The sequence below is a fragment of the Zonotrichia albicollis genome, chromosome 30, assembly GCF_047830755.1.
Source record: "Zonotrichia albicollis isolate bZonAlb1 chromosome 30, bZonAlb1.hap1, whole genome shotgun sequence".
Lineage (NCBI taxonomy): Eukaryota > Metazoa > Chordata > Aves > Passeriformes > Passerellidae > Zonotrichia > Zonotrichia albicollis.
This window is the reverse complement of record NC_133848.1, coordinates 3,631,357-3,655,845: the sequence shown is the minus strand read 5'-3', so window position 1 is coordinate 3,655,845 and position 24,489 is coordinate 3,631,357. Positions and strand designations below refer to the sequence as shown.

The following is a 24,489-nucleotide window of genomic DNA, read 5'->3' as shown; positions in this document are numbered from 1 at the left end:
TGGGGGGCAGTGCTGTTATAGGGTGCAGAGCACTTATGGGGTACAGAGCAATTATAGGGTACACAGCGGGTGTGGGGTGCAGAGCAGTTATAGTGTACAGAGCAGTTATGGGGCGCAGAGCAGCTGTGGGTTGCAGAGCAGGTGTGGGATACAGAGCAGTTTTGGGGTGCAGAGCAGTTATGCGGTGCAGAGCAGTTTTAGGGTACAGAGCAATTATGGGCTGCAGAGCAGTTTTGGGGTACAGAGCGGGTGTGGGATGTGCTGCAGATTGTGTGGGTTCAGAGCAGTTATGGGGTGCAGTGCCGTTATAGGGCAGAGAGCAGTTTTAGGGTACAGAGCAGTTATGGGGTGCAGAGCCGCTGTGGGGTGTGCTGCAGTTATAGGGTGCAGAGCAGTTTTAGGGTACAGAACAACTGTGGGGTGTGGTGCAGACTGTGGGTACAGAGCAGTTATGTGGTGCAGTGCTGTTATAGGGTACAGAGCAGCTGTGAAGTGTGCTGTTATGGGGTACAGAGCAGTTTTGGGGTGCAGAGCAGTTTTGGGGTGCAGAGCAGCTCTGAGGTGTGCTGTTATGGGGTACAGAGCAGTTTTGGGGTGCAGAGCAGTTATGGGGTACAGAGCAGCTCTGGGGTGTGCTGTTATGGGGTACAGAGCAGTTTTGGGGTGCGGAGCAGCTCTGGGGTGCGCTGCAGACTGTGCGGGTGCTGCACAGATACAGGTTACCTGCAGTACAGGTGTGGAGTGTGGGTTGCACCACAGATTCGTGTGCCCGGGGGAGCTCCTGGATTCTGGGGAGGGGTCCAGCTGCCCACGGACCCTCCATGGACACCGCAGGGTGACCCGGGCCGGGCACAGGCGGTGCCGCCTCCCCGCTGCTGCCCGCAGCTCCTGCCTGGCCCCCGCCCCGCAGATTGGCCCCGAATCCCCTAATCCCGGCTCACCCGCGTTAATTAATCTCTGTATGGTGCCCTCTAATCCCCCTCCCGCCGCCACCGGGACGCGGGGGCTCGGGGCAGAGCCTCCGGTTCCGGGACGGGTGTCCTTGGGAGCGGGAACCGGGGACGAACGGGGCTCTGCGGGTCCGCCGTGTCCCGGGGCTTTGCCCTCAGCCCCGGGCGACCACCGTGACCCGGTGTGCCCGTGCCTCGGCCGCCAGAGCCGCCAGCCCTGCCCATAGACACAAACCGGATGGGAGAATGTTGGAATAGGAATAGGACAAATGCTGGAATTCATTCCCAAAAAATTCTCTTTTTTTGCCCTGCGCCCCCTTAATCAGGCTGGCTGCGGTGTAATCTGAAATAATCAAATTAGAGAGAAACCGTTAATCAGCGCTGAGCTCTTCGTGTGTCACGGAGCCTAATTCCTGTGGGGAGCGGGGAGGGGGGAGCGCCAGCACCGTTCTGCGGGCCGGGGCTACCCCGGTAACGGGGGGGTGAGGGCAGGGATTGGCCCGGTAACGCGGGGCTGCGGGTAAGGGATGTCCCTGTGATGTCCCGGTATCGGGGGGCTGAGGACAGGGGCTGCCCGGTAACGAGGGGCTGAGGCCGGAGCTGCCCAGTAACGGGGGCTGCAGGCAATGGATGCCTCGGTAACGCGGGGCTGCAAGTAAGGGATGCCCCGGTAACGGGGGGCTGAGAACAGGGGCTGCCCTGGTAACGGGGGGCTGCAGGCAATGGATGCCCCAGTAACGGGGGACTGAGGGCAGGGGCTGCCCCGGTAACGGGGGGCTGCGGGCAGGGGCTGGCCCAGTAACGCGGGGCCGAAGGCAGGGGCTGCCCCGGTAACGGGAGCTGCAGGCAATGGATGCCCCGGTAACGGGGGGCTAAGAACAGGGGCTGCCCCGGTAACGCGGGGCTGAGGGTAAGGGATGCCCCGGTAATGCCCCGGTAACGGGGGCTGCGGGCAGGGACTGCCCCGGTAAGGCCAGGCTGCCCCGTTAACGGGGGACTGAGAACAGGGACTGCCCCGGTAGCGAGTCCTGCGGGCAAGGGATGCCCCGGTAACGCCGGGCTGCGGAGGGGAGCCCGGGCAGGGCATAGCTGGGTGGCCACCGTGTCCTGCCACCACCGTGTCCTGCCCGGGGGCCGTGGCAGGTGACAGAGCGCGGCTGTGCCCCCGGAGCCCCCGCAGGTGCCGCAGTGCCCGCGGCTCGGCTGCCCCGGCCCACCTTGCGCTGTGTGACCTTCATTTAATCGCGTTAATGCCTCGAGTGCTGCGCTGCAATCAGGCGGGATCCAACCCGCCCTTCCCCCCCCCCCGCAGTAAAGGGACCGGAGATGGAAGGGGAAAATAACCAAAGATTAAACATTAATCTGCCCAGAGCCCAAAGGGACAGGGGTGGGTGGGAGGGGACATCTTGCCTTTGGGCTCCTGCCTGGTCTGTGGGGCCGGGAGAGGCCCCTCGGTGCCTCCCGAGGGTTTCTTGACTCTGCAGAAAGCCAAGATTGGAGCTGGGGTGCTGCCCCATCCCCGGGCACGGTGCTGCGGGATCGCAGGAGGTGCAGAAAGATTCTCCCCCAGACCAGCTCAGAATCTGTCTTTATTATTTAAACCCATTATGTACAACGACCAAAAAATAAAAAAACTGCTCTTAAATTTCTCTGCGAATATGAAAACTACAAGCTCTGTACATGGACTGCCGTGAGTGCAAGAGTGGAGGGTCATGGTCTTTGGTGGCTAAACTCGCGCCCCCAGCCCCTGCAGCCTCCCCCAGGGTGGGCACCGGGCCACGAGGTGCCCAGGGCGGCGGTGCCAGGAGCGCTAAGACATCGAACATCACGCAGTGTGAACACAGCCCGGGGGATTCGGGACAGCGCGGCCCCGCTGCAGCTTCCCCGCCCGGCGGAGCGCGGGGATGGAGCGGGTGAGCAGGGCAGGGGGATTGAAATCCATGGAGAGAGAAAAAAAGGCAGTGTAGGACATCCCCTGCCGGGATTCCTGCTGGGCTGGTGCTCCCGGAGCAGCCCCGCGCTCCGGAGTGCTCCCCACGCCCCAAAACACGAGGGTGGAGAACGGGATCTCTCACTTCGGGAATTACCGAGGGGAACGAGACCTCGCCCGAAGGCAAGCCACGGTTCCTGACTCCGGGAGAGGGAAGCAGCTGGCGCAGCGCGGTGGGGACAGAGGGGACACTACTCTAACCAGGACTGAACACGGCTGGCCCAAAGCGACACTGGAAGCAGAGCTCGGCTGCTTGGCAGAGCCACGACTCGCACACACATTGCACACTACTGTCTCTGGGGAGGGGGGATTTGGGACATCTGTTGGATGGGGGGTGACCCCACAGCCCCACACGTCACCCAGGGATTGGCATCTCTTTGTGACAGCTCCTGTGGCACCGGTGAGTGGCATCTCCAGGGGACCTGGAAATGGGACTGCAGGGCAGGGCAGGGCAGCAGAGCCCGGGCTGGGCATCCTCCTGGAGCCTCAGGCAGTGAGGGCCCTGCAGTGACCCTCTGAGCATCCTCCTAGAGCCACAGGAAGGTCACCCCAAATGATCTTCTGGACATCATCCCAGGGCCACAAAGGGTTCCCCTTGGACTGACCCTCTGAGCATCCTCCTGCAGCCACAGAGGGTTCCCCTTGGACTGACCCTCTGAGTATCCTCCTGCAGCCACAGGAGGGTCATCCCAAATGATCTTCTGGACATCATCCCAGGGCCACAAAGGGTTCCCTTGGACTGACCCTCTGGGCATCCTCCTGGAGCTGCAGGCAGCAGAATCCCCCCAGGCTGCCCCCATGGGGGCATGTGGATGGGCAGTGCCCGGGTGTGGGGCAGAGCCCTGCCCAGCAGCACATCCCAACCTCGCTGGCACTCAGCACCTCTGAGGCAAAACGGTCCCACAAGCAGGGGAGAGGGACTGGGGGGCTGCTCCTCTGCCCCCCCACCCCAGCGCTGCCCCTTGGCACTCGTCACACCAGGGGAGCCCTGCCCAGGACCCCCAGGTGGTCCTGGCACTCTGGGAAGGGGGAGCGCTGCCCCTGGGCCCCCATGCCCCTGCCATGGGCTCCAGCCTCCTCCCTCCACCCTGGCAGAGGAACCAGGGGGTGCCTCTGCCTCCTCTCCCTGAAGGCAAAGGGGCTGGGCAGGGGCTGGGCAGAACAGTCTGGGGACCGAGGTGGGCATCGGGCAGCCCCTGCTGTGACAGAGGACAAGCTGGAGGAGCTGCCAGCGTCAGCCTGGCCCCGAGGACAGGCTGTGGGACACACGGCACAGAGCGTGGGGGGCCCAGCCCCCGAGGGGCAGTTTTGGGGAGCTGAGCTCCCCAGAGAGGCCAGAGTTTGGGCAATCTGACCTGTCCTATGCCTCCGGCAGGAGGGCAGAACTCACAGACGGTGATGAGCAAGGAGAGGCAGTCAGCAGAGCCCCCTCCTCATCCAGCTGTCCCCACGCCCATCCCTGCCGTGTCCCCGTGCCTGAAACAGCCCCTCCATGGCCCCGGCTGCTGCCTCTCACCTCATTTTCCCTCCGAGCCGGCGGGGCTGATGCTCTGCTTCTCCCGGCTCCCTCCTGCCCGTGCGGCCGCCAACAGGACTCACATGTTGGACGGGAGTTTGGGCTTCGCCGTTTCCACCTCGGGGCTGAAGGCCACGGAGCCCTTGCGGGAGGGAGCGGCCGCCTGCCGGGACGCGGGGCCCGGCGACTGCGGCGTGGAGCGGCCGGGCTGAGGCAGCGACCCCGGGGGCTGCGAGTGCGCGGCCACCCCCGAGCACGGCTTGGCCAGCAGTCCGGCGACCGAGGGCGAGGACCTGCGGGCCAGGTTCCCTGCAGATTTCCTGCCCTGCTTCAAGGAGCTCCCGTCGGCTTGCTGCGCCACTTTGTTGGGAAGGGAGGGCTGCGAGGCAGAAAGGAGCCGGACATCCTGGGTGAGCCGCCCCACCGGCAGCCCCTGGATGCTCCTGTGCTTCACCAGCTGCTGGGGATGCATCAGGAGCGAGATGTGCGAGCCGGTGGCTCGGGACAGGCTGTAGTGCAGCGTTCTCCCCGGCGGCAGCGCCTGCTCGGAGCTGGGGGAAGCAGCGCCCGCCGCTTGCTGCAGCAGCGAGGTGGACACCGAGGCGCCGCGGGAGCGGGAGAGCTGGGGCTGGGGGCCGCCCGGGGGCTGCTTGGGCCCCGCTGCCACCTCCGCCCTCTGCGCCGAGCGGGGAAGCGGCTGAGCCCCCGAGCTGGGTCTCTGGGCCCCGCCGCTCTCCAGCGGTACCTGGGGCTGGACCATGGGCGAGGAAGGCGAACCGGCGGCCGGTGTCTGCAGGTGGGACGGAGCCCCGGAGGGCGAGCTGACCGACGAGGGCCGGGAGCCGCCCAGGCTGGGCTGGGAGCGGCGCACGGGCTTGGTGAGCAGCGTGGCCTCGGGAGAGAGCGGGCTGGAGATGGAGGAGGGCGGCAGGAAGATGTGAGCCTGCAGGCTGTGCTGGTGGGTCAGCGCGATGGCCACGTTGGTGGTGGCGGCTGCTGTCTGCAGGGGTGCGTGCACCAGGGGCTCCCAAATCACCGGCTTGCCGCTCAGCTCCCGGCCCATCGCCATCTGCTGCAGGTCCTGGATGTTGTGGGCCATGTCCTGGTCGTGCTTCACGATCTGCTGGATCATCTCGGTGTTCAGGGGGCCCGAGCTGTGCTCGGCTCGCTTGCGGAGCAGGATGGAGTTCTTCTTGCCTGGAGGGGAGGCAGGAGTGTCACCGACTCTGGGAGTGTGAGCTCTTGGGGACAGTGTGGAGGGCAGGGACAATAAAACCTCACCAGCCTTCCAGGGCAAGCAAGACCCTGGGAAGAGTCTAGATTAGAGCAGTGGAAGCAGCAGGGACAAACAGGAGAGTCCTGACTCCAAAGGAACTGGGGGCTGGGGTCCTGCTTGTCCTCCACAGGCAAGGAAGGGTGAGGACAAGCAGCTGGGTGTGGGGCCATGAGATGTGGGCCATGTGGGCCTGAGAGCCATGAGATACCATCACTCCAAACACTGCAAGGACCGTGCAGAGCACTTACATTTCCCCAGGGAAGCCTGTCCTATGGCACTGCCTGGATCTTGCTGGGGGGGAAAGAGAGGGTAGGTTCCTTCCTCATGCTGCCCATCATCCTCATTGCTGGCCACCCACGGGGTTGGGGCACTGTGATCATCTCATCCCAGCTCTGGGGCTCCACCACCTGTGTGGAGTCCTTGGGGTGGCTGCAGAGGTGGCTGTGCTGAGCCCAGGGGGTCCCTCCTCCTCCTCACCTATGCGGTCCAGGCGGTCCATGGCCACGGTCTCGAAGGCTCTCCTCATCATGGGGTACTCCTCCAGCACCTCGTTGAAGTTGTCCACGGCCAGGGAGTAGAGGCGGCAGTAGGTGTCGGCTCTGACGCTGGCCGTGCGCCTGCCCCGCGTCAGCAGGCAGATCTCTGCAGGGACACGGGGCTGCCCTCAGGGTGACACGGCCAGCCAGCCACCCCCAGCACTGCCCAGCACCCCAGCACAGAGCACGGTTCAGACCCCGCAGCCTCTCTCCTTGGCCAGGCATTTCCCTCCCTCTCCAGGCCATGGAGACACCCCCGGGTGTGGCTGCTGTGATGGCCTGGCCTCTTTCCCTCCCAGGGCTGTGCCTGTATCCTATAAACTGGCTCAGATGTTCTGCTCTAACCTCCTCTCCTCCCTAGCCAGCTGTGGATGCTCCCCCTGGCCCAGCCAGCCAAATCTGGGGTGAAAACCTTGGCACGTTAACTGGATGCCAAGACTTTGGCACTGGGCAAGAGGAAAAGGGCAGGCAGAAACATCAGGGATGCCCCAGCTTCTGCTCCAGGGCAGAAACATCAGGGTTACCCAGGGCAGAAACACCAAGGTTACCCAGGGCAGAAACACCAAGGATGCCCCAGCTTTTCCTCCCAGGCAGAAACATCAGGGATACCCCAGCTTTTCCTCCCAGGCAGAAACATCAGGGATACCCCAGCTTTTCCTCCCAGGCAGAAACATCAGGGATGCCCCAGCTTCTACTCCCAGGCAGAAACATCAGGGATGCCCCAGCTTCTGCTCCAGGGCAGAAACATCAGGGTTACCCCGGGCAGAAACATCAGGGATGCCCCAGCTTCTGCTCCAGGGCAGAAACATCAGGGATACCCCAGGCAGAAACATCAGGAATGCCCCAGCTTCTGCTCCCAGGCAGAAACATCAGGGATGCCCCAGCTTTTCCTCCCAGTCACCTTTTGGCCCTTACTCTGCCCACCATCTCCCGCAGCCCAGCCTCACCCCCAAAGTAGGAGCCATCAGACAGCTTGGTCTCCTTGTTGCCCTTGGTGAGGATGCTGACCACGCCGTGCTGGATGAAGTACATCTTTTTGCCCACGGTGCCCTCACGGATGATGAAGTCGCCAGGCTGGAAGACCTCGAAGCGCAGCTTGGTCAGCATGGCTGTCACAAAGTTGGGGTCGGCGTTGGCAAACAGGGGCATGTTGGCCACCAGGTTGCGGCAGTTGAAGTTGATGATTTCCTGTGGGGTGAGGATGAGGAGCAGATCAGCGGGTGTGGCCACATTTCACAGAGAAAAGCAAGGCACAGTTCTCCCCAAGAATATTTCTGGGTTCCACAATCTCTGAACCTCAGAGAAAGGAAAAACAGTTATTCATATGTTGCTTTCTGTGCCTGTGTTTGTGCAAAAGTAGATTGAAATATAGAGATTGTTTACCCAAAGTGGTGGTGTTTTGTTTCCTTGGCCTATCAGGGCCAAGTGTGTATATATGTCGGGACTGTTGGCTGAGAGCCATGAGATTTTAAGCAGTTGTGTACAAAGTTGAGTACTTGGCAAATTCAGTTTAGATGTAATGTAATATAGTAAAATATAGTAAAATATAATATAGTAAAATATAGTAAAATATAATGTAGTAAAATATAATATAATATAATATAATATAATATAATATAATATAATATAATATAATATAATATAATATAATATAACATAATATAATATAATATAATATAATATAATATAATAATATAATATAATATAATATAATATAATATAATATAATATAAATTTCTGATATTATAGAGTCCTTCTCATAATTTCTCACCACACGGGGGTCATCCTGTTTTGATAAGTGGGGAGTTGAGCACTTGGCAAATTCAGTTTAGATGTAATGTAATGCAATATAGTAAAATAAAAAAATAAAAAAATAAAGTAAAATAAAATAAAATAAAATAATTAATTTTCTGATATTATAGAGTCCTTCTCATAATTTCTTCCCACACGGGGGTCATCCTGTTTTGATAGGTGGGGAGTTGAGTACTTGGCAAATTCAGTTTAGATGTAATGTAATATGATATAATATAGTAAAATATAGTATAATATAGTATAATAAAATAAAATAAAATAAAATAATTAATTAACCTTCCGATATTATAGAGTCCTTCTCATCATTTCTCCCCACACAGGGGTCATCCTCTTTTGATTAGTGGGGACATCACCGAGCCTCTGCCCTCCAGATCACAGCACAGGAGTGCTGCCCTCACCTCTTTGAGGGGCTCACTGAGCTCCCCCAGGATGTTCTCCTCATCAAACATCTTGCCCTGGTAGCGGTGCTCGTAGTACTCGTGGATGCGCTGGCGCGTGTCCCCGGGCAGCTTGTGGAATGACATGTACTGCTCCACTTGCTTGTACTGTGGGGACAAGGGGAGTCACACAGGGCTCAGCTGGCACCACCTGCATGGCTGCATGGTGTGTCCCTTCCCCTCAGTGGTGTAGATACACACACCCCTGCTCCAGTGCCCTGACACAAAGGGGGCAAAGGACAGGACAGGATGCACAGGGCAGAGGGCAGGGTGGGGCCACACTAAAGTGACCCCCAGTGTGGACACCAACATGGTCCCACTCTCAATGGGCAGCCCAAACTCCATCTGCAATAACCCCAGGGAGAGTGGCAAGGCCAAAGACCCCAACCTCTGGCATCAGAAGGGCACGGCAGCTGCGCTGAGCTGGTTCTGGAGCTGTGCCAGGACTCTTTCCCCAGCACCCAGGCCCTCCCTTCACCATCCCACTGACCTTCTCCTGGTACTGGCGGCGGGACGAGTCCAGGGACTGGATGAGGGCGGTGGCGTGGCCGATGAACATGGCGTAGCAGGTGGCCCCCACGATCATGCTGAGCATGGTGAGCCACACGTCGGTCATGCCCTCGGGCGCCTGCTGCCCGTAGCCGATGCACAGCATGTGGCTCATGGCCTTGAACAGGGCGTGCGAGTACTGCTTGCCCCACGAGTCGTTCTGCAGGTGAGGGACAGCGCTGCTGAGGGGTTTGGCGGAAGGTGTTGTGCAGCTGAACCCCCCAGTCCCACCTCTCTAAGCTGGGGAGTCCAGAGAACAACGTTCCTCCAAGGCCAAAGGAATGAGTTCTCCTCCATGAAGGGGATTGTGAAGCCCTAAAAGGCACCCTGCACCTCTGGGAAGGAGGCAGGAGCACCTCTGTCCTGTTCCCTCCCCAATGAATGAATTCTCCTCAATGAAGAGGATTGTGAAGCCCTAAAAAGGCACCCTGCACCTCTGGGGAGGAGGCAGGAGCCCCAGTGTCCTGTTCCCTCTCCAAGGGATGAATTCTCCTCCATGAAGAGAATTTTGAAGCCCTAAAAAGGCACCAGCCCCTCTCTGGGAAGGAGGCAGGAGCTCCACTGTCCTGTTCCCTCCACAAGGGATGAGCTCTCCTCCACAAAGAGGACTGTGAAGCCCTAAAAATGCACCAAACCCTCTCTAGGGAGGAGGCAGGAGCCCCTGTGTCCTGTTCCCTCTTCAAGGGATGAATTCTCCTCCACGAAGAGGACTGTGAAGCCCTAAAAAGGCACCCTGCACCTCTGGGAAGGAGGCAGGAGCCGCAGTGTCCTGTTCCCTCCCCAATGAATGAATTCTCCTCCACGAAGAGGACTGTGAAGCCCTAATCAGGCACCAGATCCTCTCTGGGAAGGAGGCAGGACCCCCCAGTGTCCTGTTCCCTCTCCAATGAATGAATTCTCCTCAATGAAGAGGACTGTGAAGCCCTAATCAGGCACCAGTCCTGCTCTGGGGAGGAGGCAGGAGCCCCAGTGTCCTGTTCCCTCTCCAAGGGATGAATTCTCCTCCACGAAGAGGACTGTGAAGCCCTAGAAAGGCACCAGCCCCTCTCTAGGGAGGAGGCAGGAGCCCCACTGTCCTGTTCCCTCCCCAAGGGATGAATTCTCCTCCATGAAGAGGACTGTGAAACCCTAAAAATGCACCCTGCACCTCTGGGAAGGAGGCAGGAGCCCCAGAGTGTCCTGTTCCCTCCCCAATGAATGAATTCTTCTCAATGAAGAGGACTGTGAAGCCCTAATCAGGCACCCTGCACCTCTGGGAAGGAGGCAGGAGCCCCACTGTCCTGTTCCCTCTCCAAGGGATGAATTCTCCTCTATGAAGAGGATTTTGAAGCCCTAAAAAGGCACCCTGCACCTCTGGGAAGGAGGCAGGAGCCCCACTGTCCTGTTCCCTGACTCCAGCAAGCTGGGCTGAGATGGGAAGGTGATGCACAGGTTCCCTCTGCCCCATCTCACTGCTGTGACCACGGGGACAATGCTCACCAGCACCTCTCCCAACAGCTCCAGCCTCGGGGTGGGAGCCAGGGAACCAAATCCTCTCCCCACCAGGAACCACCCCAGCCTGGGCACTCACCACCATGTGGTTCTTGGAGACCCAGCAGTCCTCAGGGAAGTCCTGCAGCATGGGCACCAGGAACTGGAGGCAGCCATCCCAGTGGCACAGCAGCAGCATCATCCCGATGAGGTTGAAGATCCTCACCACGGCGCTGGCCAGGTCGTACGTCATGTGGAAGATCTGGAGAACATGCAGGAGACCAGCTGTTGGGAATTTAGCTGACTAGAGACTGGAAAAGTACAAAGCTGTGGCTAATTCCAAGTTCTGCACCTGTAAGATCGTGTGTCCTTGGGCCTAGCTGTAGTATGATAACAAATAGTGAAAGAGACATGAGAAAAGAGAGATGTAACCCCTAAGGAATGAGGAAGAGTTAATGGTATAGTTTAACCAATAGATTGCTTGGCTTACAGAATATTCATAAGCTTATTATTTACTGTATAAGCATTTGATGCTTTCTTCAATAAACTGGACCTGTGATGAACCAGCTGGCGTCCTGGTTCCCTTCCTTCGACACACAGCTGCAGAGGAACTCCTAGGACAGCCTTTAGAGCCCTCTGCCCCCCAGCTGGGGACCCCCAGCCTGGCCTGGGACCCTGAGCAGGAGGCCCAGAGGGGTTCTCACCTCCTCCCACTGGTGGATGTAGCGGATGAGGCGCGAGAGGCGCAGCAGGCGCAGCAGGCTGAGGATCTTGGTGAAGCGCACGATGCGCAGCGCCCGCGCCGTCTTGTAGACGTCAGAGTCCACCTGGGTCTCCAGGTCAACAATGAGGAAAATGTAGTCAACAGGGATGGAGGAGATGAAGTCCACCAGGAACCAGCTCTTCAAGTACTTCATCTTGATGGTGTGAGGGTCGAGGATGATCTCCGTGTTGTCCTCCACCACGATGCCTGTCCGGAAGTTCAGCACCAGGTCAGCCAAGAAGAAAGTGTCCGACAGCACGTTGAAAACGATCCAGGGAGGGGTGTTCTCATCCTTGAAGAAGGTGATGCCCACGGGCAGGATGATCAAATTGCCCACCATCAGGAGCAGCATGATGAGGTCCCAGTAAAACCTGCGGGGAATGCAGGAGTGGGACAGGCAGGACACAGACAATTAACCCAGGATCCAAGTTAGGGTCTGACAGAGTGCAGAGAGGCAGGTGCTGAGCAGACACACACACACATGCGCCTGCCCACACACATGACTAACACCCTGGGACAGATGTGAGCAGAACTGGGGTGCAGAAATCACCCTGTGTGGGAATGGGGGGGTGCAGGAGCTTGGCTGTCTCTCTGTCTGCTGCAGGGCAGTGCATGCCCACCCATGCCCCCACCCCAAAGCTGCCACGCGCCCCATGGAGAGCTCAGAGAGGATGTGGGCTTTGCTCCCCTGAGGCTCCTTGTCATCCGCCGTCTCCCTGCCACCACCCGAGTTGGCTTAGCAGGATTTGGGATAAGCTTTGCTGGTTATGCAAACGGAGAGCCGAGCTCCTGGGGCAGCACAAAAGGATCAGGGAGGCTGCTGTGGTGAGCCAGGCAGCAGCCAAGCAAGGAGAGACCATGCTGGCACCAGGGGAAGGTGGGAGGAGGGTCCAGCCCTGCATGAGGTGCCACATGCACAGGGCAGGATGAGGGCACTCCTCATCCACCTCCTTTGACTGAGAGTTTGGCAGGGAGGGAAAGCCAAGAGATGCCGGCAGCAGCTGGGTATGTCAGGACACCCAGCAGCCCCGCTCACATGCAAATGCCACCGGGATGTTTTCATGCTTCACACAGACACATCACGACTTTCTCCACCAGATTTGTCACTCCTGGGATCCCCCATCAGAACCTTCACGGGCCCTTGGGAAAGCACATCCAGCTTCAGGTGTCCCCAGGCATCCCCTGTTAGTCCCAGCCCTGGCCGTGGGTGTAGGCTCAAATCTCCAAAGGTGATTTCAGGGCAGCTCTCAGCGCCCAGTGAATCCAAACCAGATTTTACAGATGGCAGAAACCTCTGGAGATTTCCTACCCTGCATCCATGGTGGGACACGGGTACTGGGATCTCTGCAGAAGGGGAAGGGAAGGGGAAAGGAAAGGGAAGGGGAAAGGAAAGGGAAGGGGAAAGGAAAGAGAAGAGGAAGGGAAGGGGAAGGGGAAGGGAAGGGGAAGGGGAAGGGGAAGGGGAAGGGGAAGGGGAAGGGGAAGGGGAAGGGAGGTCGTGGTGCCATGAGAGGCTCCTTCAGAGAGAGCACCAGAGAGAGAGCCTGAGGGGAGTAGGGGGAGGCACCCTCTCCTCAAGGAGCCACTCCAAGGTCAGATCCAGACACCACCCCAGGGCCAGGAGCCACCCCAGGGTCAGGAACCTCTCCCAAATAACACCTTCCTGCCAGTGGCCAGGATTTGCTGGGCCCGGGAAGGAAATGAGGCAGAAAGGGCCTGACCCAGCTGAGGAATCTCCTCCTGAACCTCCATGCTGTGCCCTGAGGAGCCGAGCAGGGAAGCTGCCTGTCCCTGCAGCTGCCCAAGCCTGCCTGGAGCTCTCGCTTCAGATTTAGGCTTAAGCTCTTTAGGACAGGCCTTGTCCTTCACTGAGTGTCACACTGAACACTCGAGGCCCCGATCTCCATGGCCTTTATGTATCTCCCTAATGTGATAAACACCGGAGTAATCCCTCTGTCTGTCTACCTGCCAGCTCCCCTCACGGCTCTGCTTGATGAAACTGCTCCTGCCGAGCTCCAGGCTCACAAACTTTGGGATGCTTTCCCTGGAAAAGGGGCTCTCAGGGCGGGGTGTCACGCTGGGGTGGTGCAAGGGACCCCTCTGAGTGGTGAGGGGGGATGGCTACAGGTGCCAGGGACCCACAGCGGGCGCTGGCTGCGTTCTCCAGGCTGGGGACATCATCCATGTCACAGCTTGCTGCGGGAGATGACTGCCTGGCAGCTCCGTTCCCCGCGGAGAAAGCCCACCCTATATGACTCAACATCCCCGTGACACCCAGTTCCTCCCACATCATCCATCCCCGAGCTCCCGCTGTGATCCCGGTGACACCGAGAGCCGGGCCCGGCTCCTCGCTGCGTGACCGGCCCCGCTCCAGCCGCGGGTAGCCGCGTCCCGGGGGGATGAAGGCTCCCGATCGAATTAAAAACAGCATCGAGAAGGGCGAGGGGGAGCTCTAAGGGCAGGCAAAGCCCAGCATCCACCGCCTCCGCCTCCGCACGCCCGGGGCCGGGTCAGTGGAGCCCCGCGGCTCGGTGGAGCGGGGCTGTCCCGGGCACCGGGAGCACCGAGAGCCTCGGGAGTCGGGCAGGACGGAGCCGTCCGTGCGGGCGGGATAATCCCGGACGGGAAGGGGCCGTGGCAGCGCGGCCCCGGGCTCCGGCCGTGGCTGCCGCCTCCCCGGGCCGGTGCGGAGCCCCGGCTACCGGCACTTGTTGCCCCTACGGTGGCGGGCGACGGGGCCGCGCTCAGCACCACGGACAGCGGCGGCGGGCACCGGAGCAGGGATGGGGCTCGGTGCCGGTGCCGGGGCGGGGGTCGCGGTCCCACCTGAAGTCGCTGTAGGGATGGATAATCCAGGCGCCCGCCGACTTCACCCGTTGCCGCTCGATCTCCACGGCCCGGTGGCTGCCGAACATGCGCAGCGAGAACTTGTTCACGGCGGGCTGCAGCATCGCCCCGAGCTGCCGCTGCACGAACGTGCCCGCCGCCGCCGCCTCGCCCTCCGCCACGATCTGCTCCGTCGCCGCCGGCGAGGCCGGGGCCGCGCCCGACGCCCCCGCGGGCGCCCCCGCCGCCTCCCCGTCCAGCACCGGCGGCTTCTCCCGCGGCTCGGGGCTCCGCCGCGGCGCCGCCTCCATCCCGCCGCCGCCGCCTCGCCTCACGTTTCCTTCAAACGCCCTTGCCCGGGCGCCCTGCCCGCCGCCCCGCCGCACATGCCCGGCCCCGGGCGGGCGGGCGCTCGCTCGCCGCCCGCGGCCACTCGCTCAGCGAGCGCTCACCGAGCTCCGCCGGCGCCCGCCTGTTGCGCACGCTCCGACGCGGGCGCGGCGGCCGCCGGCAGCCGGGAAGCGCCGGTGGCACCGGAGCGGCGGCGCGGGGAGCGGCGAGGCCCGGGCGGCACCGGAGCGGCGGCGGCGGCGGGACCCCGCGGCGGGCGGGGCGGGGCGGGGTTGGCGGGCGGGGCCTCGGGAAGGAGAACGCGCCCCCCGGTACGGCCCCGGTACCGCCGGAGGGAACGGAGAGGGGCGTGGCTTCAATTAGAGAGGGGCGGGGCTCGCCACAAGGGGCGTGGTCACTGTCTGGTAGACCCGCCCATCACAGGCAGCAGGGCGAGGAGGGGGCGTGGTTGGTGAGACGGTGGGCGGACACGAGGCGGGGCTCCTGGAGGCGATGGGCAGGATTATCAGCATAGACCACGCCCACATCTTGACCCCGCCCCTCCGTCAGGAGGGAGAGGCGTGGCTTCGGGGAGGAGTTGGGCGTGGCAATCTACCCCGGCCCCGCCCCTCGGCCTCGCCCGGCCCGCTCCGCCGGGTCCGAAAAAGAGGAGTGGCTTAAAGAGGGATCCGTGCGGAACCGGCCCCGCCCCTCGCCTCTAATCCCGCCCACCGGCCCCACCTGCTGTGACGCAGCTCCGCGCGCCTACGTGCGTGCGTACGTGATCGCGTCCGTGCGTGCGCGGCCCCGCGGGCTGGCAGGACCCGGATCGGCGGCGGCGGCGGCAGGAGCTGGAGCGGGGCCCGGGGGCCCACGGCCGCCATCACGGATTTCCTGTGGGACAAGCGCACCGGGCTGGCTGCGAGGACGGTGCGTGGCAGCACGGCGCGGTGCGGGGCCCCGCGGGCCGGGGCGGGGTGGGTAGGCCGCGGCCGGTGAGGGCGGCGCGGGGCGGGCCCGGTTTGTCGTTCCCGGCGGGGCCGCGGTGGGAATTGGCGGCCTGGGTGTCCCCGTGAGGGCGGCGGGGCCGGATGGCCCAGAGGGACCGGCTCGGGGCCTCCCCGCCGAGGCCGCCCCGCCCTCGCCCATCTCTCCCGGTGTCCCGGTGCTTCCGGGCCTGCACGGCGGAGGCCCCGCCCGGCGCGGCCGCCATCACCGTCCCTAAAGCGGTTCCAGCTCCGCTGCGGAACGCAGCCCCGGTGCTCGTTGCATGGAACCGGGGCTTGGCGGGCCGCCAGCGCCGCCTTCGCGCTCCCTTCAGTCCGCGGCTGGAAACCGCGGGGCTCGGGGGGAACCCCGGGCAAAGCCCCCCGTGCAGGCGGTACCGGGCCCGTACCCCCGATCACCCCGCGCCGCCGGGGCCGGTTCGGCCTGTCCGAGCCCTGGCGGTGATGTCAGCGCTGGGCGGGGACGGGGACGCAGCCGGGGGCATTTTGGATGGGGGAATTTGGCGCAGATTGCCCAGAGGAGCTGTGGCTGCCCCATCCCTGCGGTGTTTAATGCCGGCTTGGAGCAGCCTGGGCCGGTGGGAGGTGGCCCTGCACATGGCAGGGGGTGGGACTGAGTGAGCTTGAAGGTCCTACCCAGTTAACGTTCCATGATTCCACGAATTGTGCTTGGAACCAAGATGCGTGCGGGGAATGATTGAGAGCTGTGGGGCACGGCCTGGCAGGGTCTGAGGCCATCTCACCTCGGGATCCCCTTGGCTTCAGCCTCTCCAGAGGGGCTGGGCTGAGACCCCTGAGGGTCTGCAGGGCTCTGTTGGTGTCCTTTGGATCCCCTTGGCTCCATCCTCTCATGTTCCCCCACAGGGGCTGGGCTGAGACCCCTGAGGGTCTGCAGGGCTCTATTGGTGCCCTTTTGATCCCCTTGGCTCCAGCCTCTCCAGAGGGACAGAACTGAGGGTCTGCAGGGCTCTGTTGATGTCCTTTGGTTCCCCTTGGTTCCAGCCTCTCCAGAAGGGCAGAGCTGGGGGTTGTCAGGGCTCTGTTGATGTCCTTTTGATCCCCTTGGCTCCAGCCCCTCGTGTTCCCCCAGAGGGACAGAACTGAGGGTCTGCATGGCTCTGTAGGTGTCCTTTGGTTCCAGCCCCTCCAGAAGGGCAGAACTGAGGGTTTTCAGGGCTCTGTTGGTGTAGCTGAGACCCCCTGAGGGTTTTCAGGGCTCTCTTGGTGCCCTTTGGGAAGGGAGGGTTTGCTCCTGGTGGTTCTCCATGGACAGAGGGATGTGTGTCACCAGTCTCCTGAGCTGGGAGGGATCCACAGGCATCAGCAGGGCCTGATGTCCTTCCCCAGGACACCCCAACAGTCTCACCCTGTGCATCCCTGGGAACATTGTCCAAGCTCTCCTGGAGCTCTGGCAGTCCTGGGGAGCCTGAGCAGTGCCCAGCACCCTCTGGGGAGAAACCTTTTCCTCTATCCATCCTAAACCTCCCTGCCACAGCTGCAGCCACTCCCTGGGGTGCTGTCACTGTCACACAGAGCACAGACCAGAGCTGTTCCTCCTGGGGAAGCTGCAGCCCCCTGAGATCTCCCCTCAGTCCCAGCTGAACACCCCAAGCACCCCCAGAGCCTTCCCCACCCCTGTGTCCCAGTGCAGATGTCACTTGGCAGGAAACCTGAGCGTCTCTTGAGGAGCTGCTCTCTGGGCATCCATTGCTGGATTTTGCCTTTTTCTGACCCAGAGATGGGGCAACTGAGAGGCGTTTTAACAACTTTTATTTTATTCTGAGCTTCATGTGAAGGATGACACAATACAGATGTTATAATTCATGCCATCACAATCAGAAATGAACTATTTCTTAATTACAATGCATTAGAATAATTTTTTGGCTTATCAGATTCAGCCACACCATGCTGTAAATAACTTAAAGCAAATAATTTAAAATTGCCCCTCATGGATCTCACTCCAATGCATCTTTCTTTTTCTCCAAAGTATCCAGTCTTATTTGCAAGGCCACCTTTTGAAACTCCTCTCAGGCTTTGAGGATTTTCAGTAAATTCATTTCTCACCTTGCCCAGGGGCTCTGGTGATATCCAGAGCTTCATTTCACCTTCCTTGTTGCTGCTTCCCTCCTTCCTGAGCAGCTTAAAGAGAAAAGGTACAAAAGCTGTTCCTGGAGCTGTGGGCATAGAGATGGGTGTGAGGAAGGGATACAAACCCGGGAAAGAGAACCAGGGTTTTTTTTGGGGGGAAAGAAAACAGGGCAAGATGACCATGGGTGGTCTCACCCTGCCCTGTGGGCGCCTGGGGTCTCTCAGAGTTTGCTCTCCTCTCTCAGATCCCCTGGCACACTCACACACATTGGATTCCTGTCCCGTGCAGCTGTTAATGCTGCCCGGCTGTCCCCACAGATCCCTGCTGTCCCCACGGGTGCCTCACAGGGTGCCTCATTGTCCCTGCTGTCCCCACGGGTGTCACAGGGTCCCTGCTGTCCCCACAGGTTCCTGCTGTCCCCACGGGTGCCTCACAGGGTCCTTGCTGTCCCCATGGGTTCCTCACTATCTCTGCTGTCCCCATGGGGGTCTCACAGTGTCCCTGCCATCCTCACAGGGTCCCTGCTGTCCCCACAGGTTCCTGCTGTCCCCACAGATGCCTCACAGGGTCCCTGCTGTCCCCACAGGTTCCTGCTGTCCCCACAGATGCCTCACAGGGTGCCTCATTGTCCCTGCTGTCCCCATGGGTGTCACAGGGTCCCTGCTGTCCCCACAGATCCCTGCTGTCCCCACAGATGCCTCACAGGGTCTCTGCTGACCTCACAGGGTCCCTGCTGTCCTCACAGTGTCTGTGCCATCCCCACACGTCCCTGCTGTCCCCATGGGGGTCTCACTGTCCCTGCTGTCCCCACAGGTGCCTCACGGGGTCCCTGCCATCTTTGTGGGGGCATTGCTGTCCCCACAGGTGCCTCACTGTCCCTGCTGTCCCCATGAGTGTCTCACGGGGTCCCTGCTGTCCCACGGGGTCCCTGCCATCCCCATGAGTGTCTCACAGTCCTTACTGTCCCCGTGGGTCCCTGACAGTCCCTGCTGTCCCCACAGGGTCCCTGCTGTCCCTACAGGTGCCTGACTGTCTCTGCTGTCCCCAGGGTGTCTCTGCTGTCCCCACGGGTCCCTGAGTGTTCCTGCTGTCCCTCCTGTCCCCATAGGGTCTCTGACAGTCCCTTCTGTCCCCAGGGTGTCCCTGCTGTCCCCACAGGGTCCCTTACTGTCCCCCCACTGTCCCCACGGGTCCCTGACAGTCCCTGTTGTCCCCATGGGGTCCCTGACAGTCCCCACTGTCCCCACAGATGCCGCACTCCCGAAGGTACCGCTCGTCGGAGTGCAGCAGCTGCAGCAGTTACCACAGGGTCCCTGCTGTCCCCATGGGGTCCCCACAGGTCCCTGACTGTCCCTGCTGTCCCCATGGGGTCCCTGACAGTCCCTGCTGTCCCCACAGGTCCCTGACTGTCCCTGCTGTCCCCATGGGGTCCCTAAGTGTCCCCACAGATGCTGCACTCCCGAAGGTACCGCTCGTCGGAGCGCAGCAGCCATGGCAGTTACCACAGAGTCCCTGCTGTCCCCATGGGGTCCCTGACAGTCCCTGCTGTCCCCCTGCTGTCCCCATGGGGTCCCTGAGTGTCCCTGCTGTCCCCATGGGGTCCCTGACTGTCCCTGCTGTCCCCATGGGGTCCCTAAGTGTCCCCACAGATGCTGCACTCCCGAAGGTACCGCTCATCGGAGCGCAGCAGCCACGGCAGTTACCATGGGGTCCCTGCTGTCCCCACAGGTCCCTGACTGTCCCTGCTGTCCCCCTGTTGTCTCCATGGGGTCCCTGACAGTCCCCGCTGTCCCCACAGATGCCGCACTCCCGAAGGTACCGCTCGTCGGAGCGCAGCAGCCACGGCAGTTACCACGGGGTCCCTGCTGTCCCCATGGGGTCTCTGCTGTCCCCACAGGTCCCTGACTGTTCCTGCTGTCCCCGTGGGGTCCCTGACTGTCCCTGACTGTCCCTGTTGTCCCCACGGGTCCCTGAGTGTCCCCACTGTCCCCACAGATGCCGCACTCCCGAAGGTACCGCTCGTCGGAGCGCAGCAGCCGCGGCAGTTACCACGAGCGCTACCGGAGCCGCAAGCACAAGCGGCGGCGGACGCGGTCCCGGTCCAGCAGCAGCGAGCGGGACCGGCGGCACCGGCGGGAGGACAGCTACCACGTCCGATCCCGGAGGTGAGAGGGGCTCCTGTCTGCCCTCCTGCACAGGGTGACACGGGGGCTGGGCTGGGAGGGACCTCTGGGGTCACCCAGGGCTCAGGGACACGGCCAGGTGGGTTTGGGATGGCTCCAGAGAGGGAGGTGCCACGCTCAGCCTGGGCCGCTGTGCCAACAACTTCCTGTCACTGGGCACCGCTGGAAAAATGTCTGGCATCTGCCTTGGAGATATTGATGTGGGATGTCCTTAAAGAGGGAGGTGCCATGCTCGGCCTGGGCAGCTGTGCCAGTGCTCTGTCACCCTCCATGAGAACAATTTCTTCTTGATGTTGTGAGGTAGAGCATGGTGTGTTTTATTTCATGGGTTTGCTCCCCATCCTGTCACTGGGCACCACTGAAAAGTGTCTGGCACCTGCCTTGGAGATATTGATGTGGGATTCTTCGGAGAGGGAGGTGCCATGCTTGGCCTGGGCAGCTGTGCCATTGCTCTGCCACCCTCTGTGGGAACAACTTCCTGTCACTGGGCACCACTGAAAAGTGTCTGGCACCGTCCTGGCATCTGCCTTGGAGATCCTGATGTGGGATTCTTCAGAGAGGGAGGTGCCATGCTCACCCTGGGCAGCTGTGCCAGTGCTCTGCCACCCTCTGTGGGAAGAAATTCTTCCTTGTGTTGAAGTAGAGCGTGCTTTAGTTTATGGTTTTGCTCCCCATCCTGTCACTGGGTGCCACTGCAAAGAGTCTGGCACCATCCTGGCATCTGCCTTGGAGGTACTGATGTGGGATGTCCTCAGAGAGGGGAGGTGCCATGCTCAGCCTGGGCAGCTGTGCCAGTGCTCTGCCATCCTCTGTGCCAACAACTTCCTGTCACTGGGCACCACTGAAAAGTGTCTGGCACCGTTCTGGCCCCTGCCTTTGAGATATTGATGTGGGATGTCCTCAGAGAGAGAAATCCCATGTTTGCCCTGGGCAGCTGTGCCAGTGCTCTGCCACCCTCTGGGAACAACTTCCTTGTGTTGGAGTAGAGCATGGTGTGTTTTAGTTCATGGTTTTGCTGCCCATCCTGTCCCTGGGCACCACTGCAAAGAGTCTGGCACCGTCCTGGCACCTGCCTTGGAGATATTGATATGCAATAATGAGATTTCCTCTCAGTGATCTCCAGACTAACGAGGCCCATCTCCCTCAGTCTCTGCTCATTAAGGGAGATGCTGCAGTCCCTTAATCATGGCCCAGTCATCCATACTCAGCCAGGTTCCACGTGACCTGGGCCTGCTCTGAGCTGTCACAGCCTGGGCAGTGCTTGTCACCAAAGCCCCTCACTCCCCTCTTGGGGAAACTTCCCTGTCTGGCACCCAGAGCCCCTCTGGTGCCACTGCACCCCCTGGGCTGGGACTGAGCCCCTTCACAGCAGTGCCTCCAGTGACCCCATGTTTGCCCTGTTTGACTCCCTACACACCCCACACTCCCAGTCAGACCAGTTTCCTGACTGGCTCAGCCCTGCTTTCTCACAGCAGATTCTCAGACATCTCAATCCTTAAAAATCTTGGTGCAATAACAAAGAAACAGCTCTAGCTGGTGCCTTCAAGGAGGGGTCCTGAACAAAGGACCCTCTGAGCTTTTATCCCTTCACAGTTTCAGTAGAGGAAGATCTGGGGTCCCTCAGTGTCCCTCACCTGGCTGGGACACAGATCCCTGTCCCCTTGTTATGCCAAGGGTTGGCAGCTCATGGCTTCTTGCCTTGGGCTCCCTCAAAGCACTGCAATAGTTTTGGTGTTCCAAACATAACAAGGATGTGGAACTGTTGGAACAGATCCAGAGGAGGCTGGGAAGTTGTTAAGAGGATTGGAACACCTTCCTCATGGAGAAAGGCTGAGAGAATTGGGGCTGGGAGACTTTTCCAGGCTGGAGAAGAGAAGGTTGTGAGAGAATTGGGGCTGGGAGAGTTTTCCAGCCTGGAGAAGAGAAGGTTGTGGAGAATTTGGGCTGGGAACATTTCAAGCCTGCAGAAGAGAAGGTTATGAGAGAATTTGGGCTGGGAACATTTTCCAGCCTGGAGAGGAGAAGGTTGTGGAGAATTTGGGCTGGGAGAGTTTCCTGCCCTCAGAAGAGAAGGTTGTGAGAGAATTTGGGCTGGAGAAGAGAAGGTTGTGAGAGAATTGGGATTGGAAGAGTTTCTAGCCTGGGGAAAAGAAGGTTGTGGAGAATTTGGGCTGGGAGAATTTTCCAGCTTGGAGGAGAGAAGGTTGTGGAGAATTTGGGCTGGGAGAGTTTCTAGCTTAAAGAAGAGAAGGCTGTGAGATAATTTGGGCTGGAGAAGAGAAGGTTGTGAGAGAAATTAGGCTGGGGGAGTCTTCCAGCTTGGAAGAAAGAAGGTTGTGGAGAATTTGGGCTGGGAGAGTTTTCCAGGCTAGAGAAGAGAAGGCTGTGGAGCATTTTGGCTGGGAGAGTTTCTAGCTTAAAGAAGAGAAGGTTGTGAGAGAATTTGGGCTGGGAGAGTTTTCCAGCCTAAAGAAGAGAAGGTTGTGAGAGAATTGGGACTGGAAGAGTTTCTAGCCTGGGGAAAAGAAGGTTGTGAGAGAATTTGGGCTGGGAGAATTTTCCAGCTTGGAGGAGAGAAGGTTGTGGAGAATTTGGGCTGGGAGAGTTTCTAGCTTAAAGAAGAGAAGGCTGTGAAAGAATTGGGGCTGGAGAAGAGAAGGTTGTGAGAGAATTTGGGCTGGGAGAGTTTTCCAGCCTGAAGAAGGGAAGGCTGTGAGAGAATTGGGACTGGAAGAGTTTCTAGCCTGGGGAAAAGAAGGTTGTGAGAGAATTTGGGCTGGAAGAGTTTCCTGCCTGCAGAAGAGAAGGTTGTGAGATAATTGGGACTGGAGAAGAGAAGGTTGTGAGAGAATTGGGATTGGAAGAGTTTCTAGCCTGGGGAAAAGAAGGTTGTGGAGAATTTGGGCTGGGAGAGTTTCTAGCTTAAAGAAGAGAAGGCTGTGAGAGAATTTGGGCTGGAGAAGAGAAGGTTGTGTGAGAAATTAGGCTGGGGGAGTCTTCCAGCTTGGAAGAAAGAAGGTTGTGGAGAATTTGGGCTGGGAGAGTTTTCCAGGCTAGAGAAGAGAAGGTTGTGGAGCATTTTGGCTGAGAGAGTTTCTAGCTTAAAGAAGAGAAGGTTGTGAGAGAATTGGGGCTGGGAGAGTTTTCCAGCCTAAAGAAGAGAAGGTTGTGAGAGAGTTGGGGCTGGAGAAGAGAAGGTTGTGAGAGAATTTGGGCTGGGAGAGTTTTCCAGCCTAAAGAAGAGAAGGCTGTGAGAGAATTGGGACTGGAAGAGTTTCTAAGCCTAAAGAAGAGAAGGTTGTGTGAAGACCTCCCAGCACCTTCCAGTGTTAAAAGGGGCCTACAAGGAAGGTGGAGAGGGACCCTCCATGAGGAACTGTAGTGACAGGACAAAGAGTAATGGGTGCAAATTGAAAGAGAGAGAATTTAGGCTCGACATGAGGATCTTCCCTGTGAGGGTGGTGAGACTCTGGCACACAGGTTGGATGGAGCTCTCCCAGCCCTGTCAGTGTTCAAGGCCAGTTTGGACAAGACAATGATGATCTTCAAGTCCACTCCAACCTCTCAACATTCCCCAGTGTAGGAATGTGCTCCCTGTTGATGGAGTGACCAAATTATTCTTTGTCTGCTTAAAAAAGCAAAAAGCCCAGAACTTTCTCTCCTCAATTTGGTACAAAGACACCTCATAGGACCTTTGGGACTTCACCTCAGACCTGGGGCTGCCCAGTTGGACAGAGGCCAAGAGGTCCAGCCTAGGTAATTTGTTGGACAGTAATTCACTAGAAAAAGAAGAGAACAAAGGAGATAATCCCTCTTGTGGGGTGTTTCAGCAGGAGCAAGGACCTCTTTCCCTCAGCTCAGTTTTTCTCTGTAAGAGCTTTGTTATTTTGCCTTTTATTAACCCCTTTTCCATTTCCAACACTACCTCAGAATCCATCCTGCTACTTTTATACCATTTGGGGTAGTTGGGCTATCTCAGGTGTTCTGGATCCCACTGAGAGGGACTAACACCTCTCTTCTCCCCATCCCCATGCCCAGCTACGACGACCACTCTGGCTCAGTTTTTCTCTGTAAGAGCTTTGTTATTTTGCCTTTTATTAACCTTTTTTCCATTTCCAGCACTACCTCATAAGCCATCCTGCTACTTTTATACCATTTGGGGTAGCTGGGCTATCTCAGGCGGGATGGGTTCCTCTGAGAGCAAAAACAGAACCAGGGACAAGAGGTTCTTCTCTGTAAGAGCTTCTTTATTTCACCTTTCGTTAAACCTTTTCCCAACACTACCACAGAACCCATCCTGCTGGTTTTTTGCCATTTGGGGTAGTTGGGCTATCTCAAATGTTCTGGATCCCTCTGAGAGGGCCTAACACCTCTCTTCTCCCCATCCCCATGCCCAGCTACGATGACCACTCTGGCTCAGTTTTTCTCTGTAAGAGCTTTTTTATTTTGCCTTTTACTAAACCTTTTCCCAACACTACCACAGAACCCATCCTGCTGGTTTTTTGCCATTTGGGATAGCTGGGTTATCTCAGGTGTGCTGGGTTCCTCTGAGAGCAAGGACCTCTTTCCTTGGCTCAGTTCTTCTCTGTAAGAGCTTTTAAATTTTGCCTTTTATTAAACCTTTTTCCAACACTACCACATCCTGCTACTTTTATACCATTTGGGGTAGCTGGGCTATCTCAGGTGGGATGGATTCCTCTGAGAGCAAGAACAGAACCAGGGACAAGAGGTTTCTCTCTGTAAGAGCTTCTTTAT

At 59.1% G+C, this 24,489-nt stretch overlaps 2 protein-coding genes and 1 long non-coding RNA gene across 4 annotated transcripts in view; 2 read left to right on the top strand and 1 right to left on the bottom strand.

Moving 5' to 3' along the window:
- Positions 1-2,521: 2,521 nt before the first annotated feature.
- On the bottom strand, positions 2,522-14,779 carry HCN3 (hyperpolarization activated cyclic nucleotide gated potassium channel 3). The gene is made up of 8 exons (XM_074529534.1): positions 14,126-14,779; positions 11,241-11,670; positions 10,637-10,798; positions 9,008-9,226; positions 8,479-8,625; positions 7,216-7,456; positions 6,210-6,374; positions 2,522-5,653 (listed from the first exon to the last, which is right to left on the bottom strand). The coding sequence occupies exons 1-8, from the start codon at positions 14,434-14,436 to the stop codon at positions 4,536-4,538; spliced, it is 2,793 nt and encodes a 930-aa protein (XP_074385635.1). The 5' UTR covers positions 14,437-14,779; the 3' UTR covers positions 2,522-4,535.
- Positions 14,780-15,207: 428 nt separating this feature from the next.
- CLK2 (CDC like kinase 2) overlaps positions 15,208-24,489 on the top strand; it is a 16,385-nt gene continuing 7,103 nt past the window's right edge. For both annotated transcript variants that reach the window (XM_074529542.1, XM_074529541.1), the window contains exons 1-2: positions 15,208-15,385; positions 19,547-19,716. In XM_074529542.1, the coding sequence (XP_074385643.1) occupies positions 19,547-19,716 (170 nt within the window). In that variant the 5' untranslated portion in view covers positions 15,208-15,385. The remainder of the gene's footprint in view (positions 15,386-19,546; positions 19,717-24,489) is intronic.
- Positions 19,725-23,757, top strand: LOC141725597 (uncharacterized). Its single transcript, XR_012577358.1, has 3 exons — positions 19,725-22,313; positions 22,394-22,849; positions 22,900-23,757. It is a non-coding gene; the product is annotated as an uncharacterized LOC141725597 (long non-coding RNA).